Source organism: Pteropus alecto, unplaced genomic scaffold (assembly GCF_000325575.1).
Source record: "Pteropus alecto unplaced genomic scaffold, ASM32557v1 scaffold226, whole genome shotgun sequence".
Taxonomy (NCBI): Eukaryota; Metazoa; Chordata; class Mammalia; order Chiroptera; family Pteropodidae; genus Pteropus; species Pteropus alecto.
In genome coordinates this window covers 792,181-806,302 of record NW_006440132.1, presented here as the reverse complement: position 1 = coordinate 806,302, position 14,122 = coordinate 792,181, and the positions used below count along the sequence as shown (strand labels likewise).

General features: G+C 39.0%; 1 protein-coding gene across 1 annotated transcript in view; it reads right to left on the bottom strand.

Moving 5' to 3' along the window:
* Window positions 1–6,677, bottom strand: part of LOC102885353 (N-acetyllactosaminide alpha-1,3-galactosyltransferase-like) — an 8,782-nt gene extending 2,105 nt beyond the window's left edge. Inside the window, exons 1-4 of the mRNA XM_006917129.1 lie at window positions 6,598–6,677; window positions 5,411–5,443; window positions 2,674–2,727; window positions 1,065–1,196 (exon numbers count right to left, since the gene is read on the bottom strand). Of these exons, the coding sequence (XP_006917191.1) occupies window positions 1,065–1,196; window positions 2,674–2,727; window positions 5,411–5,443; window positions 6,598–6,677 (299 nt within the window). The remainder of the gene's footprint in view (window positions 1–1,064; window positions 1,197–2,673; window positions 2,728–5,410; window positions 5,444–6,597) is intronic.
* Window positions 6,678–14,122: the final 7,445 nt, after the last annotated feature.

The following is a 14,122-nucleotide window of genomic DNA, read 5'->3' as shown; positions in this document are numbered from 1 at the left end:
GATCTACAGTGTCATTGCCAGTAAATATTTTCCCTCCCTGCCTTCCTTCCTTTCTTCCTTCCTTCTTTCCTTCTTCCCTCCTTCTTTCTGTTTTTTTTTTTCTTTTTAAAGAATAAATTACTATCTGTATTTAATAACAAGTTACTCTGAAGTTGATAAACTTTATATTTTAGTGAGTACTATGTACATTGTTCAACTTTGCTTAATAATTTCTTGTGCTTTTGGGTGATTTTGCTATCAGGGCAGCACTTGCTTCATAAAATAAATTGGGATGCGTCTCCTGTTTTTTGTAAGAGATTGTTTAGAATTGATATTAATATTTTTAAAAATATATGAATTCTCCAATGAAATTATCTGGGCCTGGAAACCTTGGAAGTTTTAAAAATTATGATTTCTATTTCCTCAATAACTATAGGTGCTGTTCAAATGACCTGTTTCGTGTTGGGTGAGTTATGGTAGTTTGTGCTTTTCATCTAATTTGTCAAATGTATGTGTATAGAGTGTTTTGTAGAATTCCCTCCCTGATTATCCTTTTAATATGCAAAGATCTGAGGTAAGATACTCTGTTTCTTTCCTGATGTTTGTAATTTGTGTTTTTTTTTTTCTTTGCCAGACTTCCTGGTTGATTGTGAATTTTATTTTATTTTTTTTCAAAGAACGTTGTGCTTTTCATCTAATTTGTCAAATGTATGTGTATAGAGTGTTTTGTAGAATTCCCTCCCTGATTATCCTTTTAATATGCAAAGATCTGAGGTAAGATACTCTGTTTCTTTCCTGATGTTTGTAATTTGTGTTTTTTTTTTTCTTTGCCAGACTTCCTGGTTGATTGTGAATTTTATTTTATTCTTTTTCAAAGAACAAGCTTTTTGTTTCATTGATTTTTTTCTATTCCTTTTCTGTTTTCAATTTCATGGATTTCTGTTCTCATCTTTACTATTTCCTTACTACCGTTGCTTTGGCTTTATTTTGCTCTACTTTTTCTAGATTCTTGGGGTGGGATTATTGATAACCTGTCATTTTCAGCAATAAGAACCTGAATGGAAAGGACATTTGGCATTACCTACTTTCCCACAGCAAACACAGTCAACCCCACGGTAATTTTATGATTTGCGTAATAATTTTCCAATACTTCTTCTTTGTAAGTGCCGAGCCACACAATTGGAGCTGACCAGTTGGTAGTTGCATTCATGGATGCTCTGTAAGAAAGACATAAAAATTATGAACACCTTTTGATACGACTGCTATAGATAATACTTATGTAAAAGAAACTATCTGATTGTAGCATTTCTGCATTTCCTTACTCCTAACTCTAAGCCTTGACTGTTATGATAAACTGGAGAAAACAGTTTATCAGAAATGGTCGAATCATTACAAAAGTACACTTACAATTAGTTATACTGTGATTCCAAGATCTTTGAGGACACGTAGTTGAGAAATGTCCAAAGTCTAAGGTAACAAATTCTCCTTGAATTACGAAGATATGCCTTACTTGTCTTAGTGGGGCTCTGTGTTAAGTTATTAAGCTATTATCTTTCATAACTAAACACACCACACCATACTCTGCTTTATTATGCACGGGCAAAGTACATTCCTCCTTTGCCAGCAGGCACCCTGTTAGGCTCTGCTAATAGAGGACACTGGAGGACAATGGCAAGGCTGGAGGAGGAAGGAACTCGCTCTTTCCTGTTTCCTGTGGGCTTCTGGTCTGCGTCTACAGGCTGTTCTCGCGCGTCCCATTCCAGCAATGCGTCTTTACCACAGCAATAGCAATTCCCTTCCAGAGCAGCCATTGAATCCAGCTTTTAGTTTTTCCAACACTTGCAAAACCAGTCTCTCTGTGCTCCTTAGAGGTCTGGTTCCCCACCCCAAAAGGCCTCCATAGAGCTCAGAGACACCAATACTAGGTGAGTGGCTTCAGACCTTAAGCTCCCAGAGCTGCTTTAAGTTTCTAAGGTTTAATAATTTCAGCCTCTTCCTTTTGTTTCTTCAGCCCTAGGAGAAATCGTTACTTCTTGTAGTTGTTCCTTCCATAACACCTAGAGTTCCCTTTTCAGTCTTTCAAGTTACCTAGTTAACAACTTTATACTAGGTAACAATTCTTTATATTAAATTCTCTGTTTAAATGATTGGTGTGCTTTCTGTGTCCTGATTAGATCTAATAAATGTTATGGTATTATGGGAGGATATTATTATTCAATAACAATCTTAAATGCCTGTCTCCTTTCAAATATTAATAAGGAGAAGCCTTAAATCCTATAGCATCAGGGTGAACAATAGATGGGCAGAATAAGAAGATGGAGACAGAGAGGCCAGAGGAAAGCTGTTGTATTAAAACATGAATTGCCCAGATAGTCCATCTATATCTGATTTAGGCTTTGGTTCTTCTCATTGGTGAAATGAGGATCGAATGATCTCAAATACACCCTTACACTTACACCTGCCATCATTCTAGGACCTGTGAGTTTCTGTTATCTACACACTCATTCATGGAGGTTATGTGAGTCCTAATGTTCATTCCCAATAGGTCTCAGCCACTGCTTATTTCTTAAAACAGAATCAAAGATCCATCTGCTCTCCAGCATTTGGAAGGCCAGTCGTGGTATTGCTGCCATCTGGTCATTTCTGCTTAGCAATCTGTGGATTAGTTTCGCATGTTAGATTTGGAATTCTTACTCAGGGAAAAACCAGTCTGCTAGCTTTAATTCTTCTGGTTGACTATTCACAGACCTGTCAAGAAAAATCATGCAAAGAGTCACACTATATCTTATCAGAGACTGAGATAACTGAGTGTCTATAAATCAGGGGCTCTATGATAATGAGATATAGAATGCCAAATGAGCAGGAAGCAGTAAGAAAAACGACGAACTTTGGTGGTAGTGGCGTGGAAAAATCATGATTTCCAGCCTCATTTTAACTCGGTATGCTGCCCGGAAATCTTCATTTGCTAATTCTCATGCTCATTCCTCTAATTCACAGAGAAAATAGCAGCCGCCAGATGAACGCTCCCTCAGCTTTCTGCCGTCTCCCCTCTAAATCTGCCTGTAGTACTGAATATCTTTCCCTTCTAGTACAATGGAAACATATCTCTACTTTCTGTCTAGTATTGGCCTTAACTATCCTATCTGCTCAGGAGCCTTGATTTGATGATGATTCTCAGAAGGGTTTCTCCTAGGTCCTCCATTTGATCAACTGATACTTCTGAACATTTTCCTGGGGCTTCAAACTTTTTATATACAACTAGACTTCTCCCAGGAATGTAAGACTCATATATCTGTGTTCTGAAGTCTTCTACCTGAAGTTTGCACAGGCACCAGAAAATGAAGATGTTTAATGTTAAAGTTATCATCTCCTCCCCTAAGTACGTCCTCTTCACATGTCGCGTTCTCTCCCTTGGATCCACTTGGATTGGCAGAAATACGAAAGTCGCTCTACACTCAGAGCGCTCCCTAAATCCCAACGTCAAGTCCCATCATTAAACCCTGCTGGTTTTACCTCAAAACATCTCTCAGATCCATCCCCTATCTCCATTTCCTGCCACCACGTGACTTCAAGTCACCATCGTCCCTTGTCTGGGCTACTGCAATAGCCTCCTAATTGGTCTCACTGTACACTTTTTAAAAAGAATTTTTAGTATGAAAAATTTCAAAAGTCACAAATGTAAAGAGGCTAATATAATGGGCCTCCACATTCCCATGCCCCTGTCCTTGCGTTGCCCCGTCCAGCCTGGTTTCCATATCTCCACTGTGTTTCCAGTATCACGCTTCTGAAGCTCCAGTGTTTCCATATCACTATCCTGTTCAGTAGTGTTCAGTGACTTCTCATTGTCTTAGAATCATATCTATATTCCTTATATGGCCATAATCTTCTGTGTGATCTGACCTTTCACTTTGTTCCAGCCACATCTCCTACCTGGCCCCTCACTTGTAATTTTTTCCAGGCTCGCTGACCTTTTTTTATTTCCTTAAACACGCCACAACTTCAGCCTGCTAATTGGCACATAGCCTTCAGGTCTCATTTTAAATATTCCTTCCTAAGGGAAGTATTTCCTAATCTGCTAAATGAAGTTCGATGCCTTTCGTTAGTAGCTAACATGCCACTGTAATTTAAGAAAAAAATTTTTGAAAAAGAAACTACCCAACCAAAAAAAAAAAAAAAAAAAAAGAAGCTAATATATATCGAATACTTCAGTAAGTAATATGTACTTTAATCTGCCCCTACGAGATAGGTATTATGACTATCATCCCCATGTTACTAGATAAGGAAACCAAGGCACAGAGTTTTGATTATCTTGTCCATAATCACAGAATAGGTGGAAAGACAAGCAGTTGTGTCTGAGGACTTACTTTTCCTCCTTACTAAATACTCTGATGGCACCTTGGCTGGGACACCTTCGGAGAGCCCACCCTGGCCTGAGGTAGCAAGGGGACCAGGCAGCTATGGGACTGAGTCATATATCATAAGACTGTCTTTGTTCTTATGTCCGCAGATAAGAATAGCTGCAACATCAGGGGTGTGACTCGGGGCATTCTACCCAGCACCCACTTCCATTGACAGTGATGCCATTGAATGATGAGTATTAGTATGATAAGGCTATTAGATATCTGATGCTAAGAATATAATATTAATAAGGGAAGGCTTGTTAGATTGCATTGCATTGAATACATTTTGCCAGGAAATATTTTAATCTGTTTTCTCCCCCAGCCTCTACTTCAGCAGACTTTCTTGAACGTACCCGCCTTTGCTTAGGGATTTCCCTGTTATCTTCAGGTGATTCAAGCTTCCTGCCTCCTGTTAGCCATGGCAATATATGGAGGAAACATACTCTGCCCAGCACATGAAAACCTTCTTACTATATTATTTTCATGCATAGCACAGCTCACCCAAGTATGGAGTGACGGTCTTAGTGCGGATGTTGTAAATCGTAAAACCATCAGATGGACAAGGCCCCTGGACACAAGAAGCGTCAGAAAGGAAAATTGCTTTCACTTCACTATGCGGGTTCCCATAACTATAGGAAAAATTGAAGAACATATTATGATATTGGATCTTGCACAGCCTTTGGGGAAGTTTTCCTCTCGGCACACATTCTGATGGCATGATTTTGTAGGTGGCCTGTGGCTAATACAATCTCCTGAGAGTCTTTTAGCCAAGACTTTCCTTCTGTGTGTTTGCCCAGAGCTTTAAAAGACCCAAAGTTCCTGAAAGCTGGGTTCTGGCTCCTGTCACATGTTTCCCTAACCAGTTCTCACTCCTTCCTCTCTGCTACTCTGCTCTTCTTTGACACATGTTTGCAAATTTGCTTTGGTTTACCCTGCCTATAGGAACCAAGGACTTGCAGATACTCCATTACCCTCCAACTGGTTTTGTCCTCAAAGACAAGGTCATAGCATATTTGTAAACAAAGACTTACCAGCACTGATATACCCTCTGTAGTTTCTGTGTGCTTAAGAAAAATAAAAAGCATTATGTTACTTTTAAACTTATACGAGGGGCTTCAACATTTAAGCTGACTAGAGTTATACTCCATCAATCCATATTCATTTTATTACCTAATTTTATTACCTAATATTACAAATGCTTAATGAACACATAACTGTGTCCCCCTCAAATTCATATGTTGAAATCCTAACTCCCAATGTGGTGGTATTAGGAGGTGGGAACTTTGGGAGGTGATTAGGTCATAAGGATGGAGCCCTCATGAATAAAATTAGTGCCCCTAGAAAAGAGATCCCAGAGGGCTCCCTTATCCCTTCCACCACGTGAGGACACAGTGAGAGGATGGCTATCTATGAACAGGAAGAGGCCTTCGCCAGACACCAAATCTGCCGGTGCCTTGACCTTGGACTTTCCAGCCTCCAGAATTGTGAGAAATAAATTTCTGTTGTTCATAACCCATCCCATCACAGTATTTTATTATAGCAACCCAAACGGACCAATACACATACATTACTGGTTGTAAAGATACAATAATGAACATGATAACAATTACTGAGGTGATTTGATTGATAAATATCACTCATATGCTATGTCATATGCTATGTCATATCAAACAATTGATAAAAATTACTCATATGCTACATCTCTTAAAATAACATTCTTTGAGATACAAAGGAGAGACGTTTAATAGCATTAAAATAATGAAATTTGCTAATTGCCAATGAAGTCTTTCTGCTTGTCTCAAATATGTGGAGGGGAAATGCCATACATAGTGCTTGAAGTCACTAATATTAGGGATGTTTCTTAAGATGACACCTATTTAAATATGCTAGTTTCTCTATAATATTTACTAACATTACATTGCTGCCATTGCATAGTAACTGTGGTGGCAGCTTAACTTTGCTGCTTTTCACACATATGGGCTGCTTCTCACACATATGGGCCTACAAAAATTACTTTTAGCTTTGATCCCATTGAAAACAAAGAGTTTTTAAGCCAAAGGCTATATTTATGCTCATATGTTCGGCTACCATTTGGATATGTTTGGGTGTATTTGGATTGATACAGTTGGATGCTGATTTTTTCAGGGGGTGAGCCTTTCTGACATAACTATATCCTTAAAACACCAGAAAAAAATATGCATTAAATTTTTTAATTTACCTGAATTGATACTCTCTTTGCAAGGCCCATAGACACAATAAAAGCAATAATAATAGAATTGTTTTTCTTTTATATCTCATCCTTTACTGGGAGGAAAAAAAGAGAGAGAGAGACAAAAGTAAATTAAATAAAGTGCAATGTATACAGAGTGAGCTGTGTTGAATCCTGTCTCTCCATGACTTACACTAGATGATTTAATGGATTTTAGCTAGGATTTAAGGCACTTCTGGTCTTTGGATGTTGCTTTACATGAAAATAGAGTTGAGTCAGTGGAGAGACACCATTTATTCGAGCTAACTGCCCAAAGTCTTAGGACGTTAGCTGGTCTAAGCTGGCCTCGATACAAAAGACATTATAAACTTCATTCATTTTTTTAAAGTACAAAAAATAAAACTAAAAAATAAAAATAAAGTACAAAGGGCTTTTTCCTACAGGTAAGTTATGCCACTTCCTCTCCTAAGTCTTTCAGTGTGGGGTATCAGAAAAAATACTTAAACTCTGAAGAGTTGTATAATTATAAAGGAATGTATTAGTTATTTGTAATTAAATAATATTATGAAGTTGATCATTCCAAGATACATGATAGAACTGTGAACAGTATAAAATATATGCCCCTTCTCAAAAGTATTTGAATGTAAAATTGATTCAGAGCACTAATAGGCTAAACTATACTTTTTAGATTATTTGTGCATTGACCTTAAAATTATAGCCATCAAGTTTACAAAACTGCTTTGTAATATTTAATCTATGTGATATGAATATGTGTGCAGAAAAGAAGTTGGATGTGGATTAGTTTGGTTGAAATTACGGACAAACTCTTACCTTTTGTTTCCCTAGGGCCACATAGGAATTTTATACAGTTTCTTCCTTAAAGACTTAACATTTTTGGTACAGTGGTTTGGGAAGATGTGGAGAATCTTAAGAGGGCAGAGTTTTCAAACAGGAAGTTTTGAGACCTTTGAAAGATCATAAATCAGGTAATCCACTATTGGTTCTGTGGCACTCTCCATTTTTGTGTTTATTATTTCAGTCTTCTGTGAATGATGATGTCATCAGATTCTCTTTTGACGATGACAGAACTAACATGCCTGTAACTTCTCTTTGTCATCACCTGGGGACTCGATTTTGTCTCATTGTTTTAAAAAAATAGTATTGTTAAGTTTCTTTCTTTTCTTGTGGATTTTTCAAAGCTTTATAATACATTTTTAATTAAAGTATAACTTACATAAAGTAAATGCAGTTTATTTGTACACTTTATTGAGTGTGTTACACATGCACGTGCATGTGTAAAAATCACTTTAAGATTTAGAACATATTCACAACCCCAGTAACTTCTTGTGCCCCTTTGAGTCACTACCCTCCCCCACCTAGGAAACCAGTGTTCTGATTTCTATTACCATGGCTGAGTTATTCTTGCTGTAAAACTTCATATAAATAGAGCAGTATGGCATGCACTCTGTTGGCTTTTTTCACTCCAGGCTTTTAACAACTCACCTATGTTTTTGTGCATATCTCATGCCATGCAAAAAGTTAATTCAAAATAAATGCTAGATCTATGTATAAAAGCAAAATCCACAAGCTTTTAGAGAAAAACATGGGAAAAATATCTTTGTAACTTGCAGGCAAAAGTCTGACACAGGTGAGATGAAACCTCTACAAAAAAAGTGACAAATTAAACTTCATCAAAATAAGAAAACTCTGCTCATCAAAAGACACCATGAAGAAAGTGAATTGAGTAAGTCATTACTATTTGCCAATGGTTTACAGTTACCTGAAATAACCTGCACCATACATGATCCATATAGGAAATAAAATCCATATCAATATTAGAAATTTTTCTATTGATTTCCATTCTTTTTAGAAGAAAAAAAGATTAGTAAAGAATATTTAAATTAAATTAATACAGAGCTAGAATCTCTTTTGGGTCACAGCAGAATAGGTTATACTAGACTTATGTTCCCATGGATGACAGCCATAACCTCTGGATGAAGTTAAAAGAAAAAAACGTTAAAAATACTCGAAGGCAAAGGAGTGGGCTAAAAACAGGCAGATTCTTGAAATGAGGAGAGTGTATTGGGTAAAATTCACATTTATACAGCTTTTCATTTGAGGTTATCTCCTAATTTACATAAATATAGGTGGCAAGAACTCGCATAGAAAGACGGGAGGAATCAGAGAATGGAGATGGTAGATGCAGAGGAGGCTGAAAGTAATAGGGAAAATCTCAGAAAGAGGGAGACACAGAATGAGGTTCTCCAAAACCTGCATAGAACCTCTGACCAAAACATTGGATGACAACTGATCTGTATGTGCATAGGAAAGACTGCAGTTTCCCCAGAAAATAGAAACATCTGAAAGGCCATAAAAAAATGAGAAATTTCAGCTAATGCCCCATGTAGAAGAAATGGGGTTTGGAATTTGCATCCAGCCCAGTTAACTATCTGTTCAAACTAAAGTCAGCACCCTTCAGAGGAAAATAACAGAATCCAGTTTCTACAACATGTCATTCATAATGTCATGTATAAATTTTTAGAGAGTTACTCGACATGCAAAGGAACAGGAACATGGGACCCATATTGAAAAGAAATGGACCTCGATGTAACTCAGATGTCATAAGTGGTAAACAAGTACTTTAAAGCAGCCAGTATAAAAATGTTTGACAATATAATGGAAAACTTGGTCAAAATGAATTAACAAGATAGGAATTCTCAGCAAAGAAATGGAAGCTATGAAGAAATGGACATTCCAGAACTCTAAAAGTACTATATTCAAAATGAAAATGTTAATGGATGGGCTTATAAACAGATTGAATACTATAGAAGAAAAGTTCGATGAAATAAAAGACAAATCATTCTGTGTGAAAAAGAGAGGAAATAAAAGTCCGTTTACATTTAAACTAATCAGGAGCCACCTTAGCTACCCATGAGCAGAAGTTTCTGCACTCTGTCATTGTAAGAGTCTCTCTAGGTGAGGGTGCTTTTGGAGTGGGGGAAAGAGGAAGAAGGGGGGAATGCAGCGTCCCTCGGTTGAACGAATAAGGTTGTGAAGCATGAACAGACATAATAATATTAAGAAACCTGTTTTAAAGCCCCACTACTTTTAGGAAGTGTTTGAGACGTCTTACAATTAAAAAGGCATGGTTCCAATAAACAGGGAATCAACACAGGGAAAGAAAAGCAAACAAAAGGAAACAGAAAGAAACATTTAGTCACTCATGTAGGTATTTTCACATGACCTTGGTCATTCCAGCCGCTCCGTGAGAATAGAAGTTTTACCTTCATTTTCATTTACATATAAAGCAATTACTGATAAGGAGGAACTTATTTCTCCCATTGTGTTATTTGTTTTCTATATGCTTTTTAGCTTCTTTTGTCCATTATTTCCTGCATTACTGTCTTTTTGTTGACTTTGTGTATGTAGTGAAATATTTTAAAATCTCTCATTTCCTTTTGTATATATTCTATAGCTATTTTCTTAGTGGTCATCAAGAGGATTGTATTTAACATCCCAAACTGTAACACTCAAATTAGAATTTGTACCAGCTTAACTTCAATAACAAACCAAAACTTTATTCCTTTACAGCTCTGACTCCTACCTTTTACGGTTATTGATGTCATGAAATTACATCTTTATACATTGTGTGCCCCAAAACATAAACTAATAATTCTTTTAAATGCATTAGCCTCTTAAGTATGTAGAAAACAAATTATGGAGTTATAAACCAAAGTTATAATAATGCTAGCTTTTAGACTAGAAAACAATTTTTTAAATGTACTAGTCTCAATGCTAAACACTCAGCTAGCATAACCACCTTTTATTCTGAAGTTACAGTCAATTCACTGACAGTGTATCCTAACTTCGGCTGATTTTTCAGTCCCATACTTTAAATATTTATAGCTATTTTCATTTATGTGTGAACTTCATATATATTTCTACAAATGGGCAGTCTTCACCAGGTCCAGAAAAGAATATTTTTTGGTTTTTATCACTGCAATTACTTAGTGTTGTCTTTGGCAATTCTTGCCCTCTGGTGTCCAGTATAGGGAACTGCTCTATGCTTTTGTTTCGCTGTGAATGTTATAGGAGTAAGAAGTGATGAGTTCCAAGCTTTGAAGCTCATCAGAGACTATGATATAGACAAGTGGATATTATGCTTGTTTCCTTCTTATTGAAGTCCTATGGAATTTTATTTTATTTTTCTAAAATTTTATTTTATTTTATTTTATTTATTTTCCCCTCTTTAATCCTCTCCCGCCCCCTTCCACCCCTGACCTATGGGTGTTGCCATTTCCCCTTAAGAACTGGATCTCTGAAGGCGCAGGGTCTCCTCCCACATGCTCGCGGTGTGCACCTGGGGCCTGGCGCACCCAGGGTATGGTCCATGGCTCCACCTGGGACGTGAACCCAGGACCTTCTGCATGTATAGCAGATGTACTATCCACTACACTTTGGCGCAACACTCCCTAGGGAACTTTACATCAGGGGGTCTCAACCTCATCATTATTGACATTTTGAGCCAGATAATTCTTTGTCATGGGGACCCTCCTGTGCATTTGAGGATGTTTCGCTGCATACCTCTACCCCCTAGATGTATCAGCCCCACTCCACCACCAAGTGGTGACAGCCAACAATCTTTTCAGACATTGGCCAAGTATCCTTGGGGCCAGGGTCGGGGCTGAGAAACAGAGGCGGTGATGGTGGTGGTGCAAAATCATCCTGGTTGAGAACCATTGCTCTACGCTGAAGCAAATCCGTCTTATACATCACTGACCTTAAGCAGCACTGAACTCAGCAGGTTACGCGCCAGGCTCGGGCTGCCCCTCCCGGGTTACTGTGTACCACGGCAGGGAGAGTCCAGTTGCCAGATATAAACGCATCTGCTTTGAAGTAGGACCCACAGTCCACAATCAAAGTTAATTTTTTTTATGATAAAAAGCCCTTCTTGTGAGGCATGATGGGAATGGTGTGATAATGAATACACTCATTCATCTTGTAGATACTGGTTAAGCAGTGCCTCTGAGATAAGGGATGTAATAGGTGCTGAAGCTGATGCAAAGACAGACTGCAGTGAGCCTGTAAGGAACTAACCATGCCAGAAGGGTTCAGTGGGGGATATTTTCAGCTATAAGAGAAGGCCACTTCCAACTGGCTTAAACAATACTGGTACTTTATTGGCTCACACATTCAAAAAGCCCACCGGCAGGGTAGGCTTCAGGTAAGGCTGGAGCCAGTAGTAGCTCAGGGTTGTCAAGGACTGGGTTTCCTTCAGGTCCCCTGCTCTTCCAGTCCTATTGTCAGTTTCATTGTAACGCCGCTCTCCCTTGTAGTTACCAGAGATGTTAGCAGCTCCCAATGTTACAGGCGTCCTCATTTCCCGAACACCTGAGATTCACTTTGATAGGACTAGTTTAGGTCACCTGCCTGCCTCTGGGTCAATCATTGTCCCCAAAGGAATAAGAGGTGCTGATTGACTTAGCCTGGATCACTTGTTCCATCCAAGGCACCAGCTTCCAGAGAAATCACATGGATTCCATAAAGGAGAACGAACTTTGCTGGGAGGGGAGAAAGCAAGCCACAGACGAAGGGCCAATGTGAGGTCCTCAGCAGCCCCAGCCCTCCCTGGTCTTTGCTGCTGTTCACACAGGCTCTGCCGGGTGATCTCACTCAGTCCCAAGGCCTCAGCGCCATTCGTGTGGGTCTCTGTGAAAGTCTCATTGCAGTCAGTCCTCTGTGCTTTACATCTGCTTTTCCCTCTGAAATCTCACTCCACCTCCACTCGCCACAGTGACCCTGTTCTCTCTTTTGAAGCTCAGTTCTGAGTCAGCTCCTCCAAGGCTATTTCCACCCACCCACATCTTTCCCTCCTCCACGACCCTTAGCCTCTAACTTCTCCAGTGTGGCTATGTGATGAGTGTAGACCTACATTCTGCTTCTGAAGAATTTCTGGTCTCAGTTCTTACTCTTTAATGCCTAGTATAGGAATTGAGAGCTTTTTATGGTGATTCCTTGGCGTCCTCGAATTTCAAAAACAAGATGGTTAGTGTGTGCGTGTGTGCACACGTGCATGCACACACACAGACACGTGAAAGACAGAGGGAAGCAGACTGGGGGCTGTGGAAAGAACAGTGGATTTAGAATCAGACAGTCCTGGGTTTGAATCCTAGCTCTGCATCCTTTCAGATCTGAGGCTTTGACCAATGGATCCCCACTTAACCCTTTCTCTCCTTAAAAATTATGCATTATAACCAATGTACTGTATACTTGAAACTAATTTAAATAATTTTTGAAAATTATGCATTGTTATGCATTCATGCTTCCTATGTTTCACACTTGAGAGTATGCTACCATGCCTGTGTTATTAATTTACATAAGATGTATTTAACAAATAGTATGTTTAATAAATACTTGTATCTATAAGTATTGCCATAGCTGTAGCTCCCTCATTAGTAAGTCACATGGTGACTCAGGCTGAGAGGGATCAAAGATGAGTATTCTAAGAAGGAAGAGAAGTTAGACCCTTCTAGCCTTAAAGAAACTTCTGCCCTTCCAGGTGCATGTGACCACCAGATGAGAGGTGCAGTGGGAGGAGATGTGGCTGTCTCCTCCACCTGCCCCCAATTATGCCCTCCAAGGCACTGCCTTGGCAGAACAGCTCATGTGCCCCAGAGGGCTTAGGTCAGCCCTGCATGCATTATGTAAAGAAAGAATGATCACATAGTCTTTTATTTTTATTTTTTACATGATTCATTTTAACTAATGAATGCATTTGTGGCAGTTTTAGTGCATGAAAAGTGGGAAATGGTACAGACTGGAAACATATCTAGTTTAAAAAATATGCTTATGGCAAAAACGCCCCTTTACACATGCTTCTGTAAAGTTGCATTTTCCCCGATATGAAACATGGCCCTCCAGATGTGCGCTGTCAACACATTTACCCTTCTCAGCTTCTCTGGTTTAGGCTTCAGCTCAGCACTTTCCAGCTGGGTGGCTGAACCTTAGTGAACCTTACTTTGCTCATCTACAAAAGGGAATTCATTCTCTACTATGAGGGCATCGTGCCCTATTGTATATCCACTACACCACACTCCACCAGCCTGGTCACCTTTCGTTTTTATATTATTACACATACATGTTCCCAGACTTGCTGGAAACCCAGCCTTTTCCCGGGACTCCCTTGGCCAGACATATTCCCCAGAGGTCAGGACTAATAACCTCCAGACATGGTTAAGGCACTGTCTCCTCCCTTTGCCCTGGTGCCCCACACCAAGCTTCAGGGTCGAGCCTTTTCCTACTGGGTCTTCCCCTGGCAGTTAATCACTTTAGCGCATCACTTCGGAAACCTCTATATGAACGCTTGTTGTTTTAAAAGTGCAAATCTCAACTACGTTCTTTCTATCTTCGTAATAGTGGACACATTTTTAGAAAGGCATAAGGACTTTTTGGAGTCTGAGAATTTAAAATTCTCTAATTGACAATTTTGAACATCACTGGGAGAAAATGCACAATCTATGACCGGACCAGAATA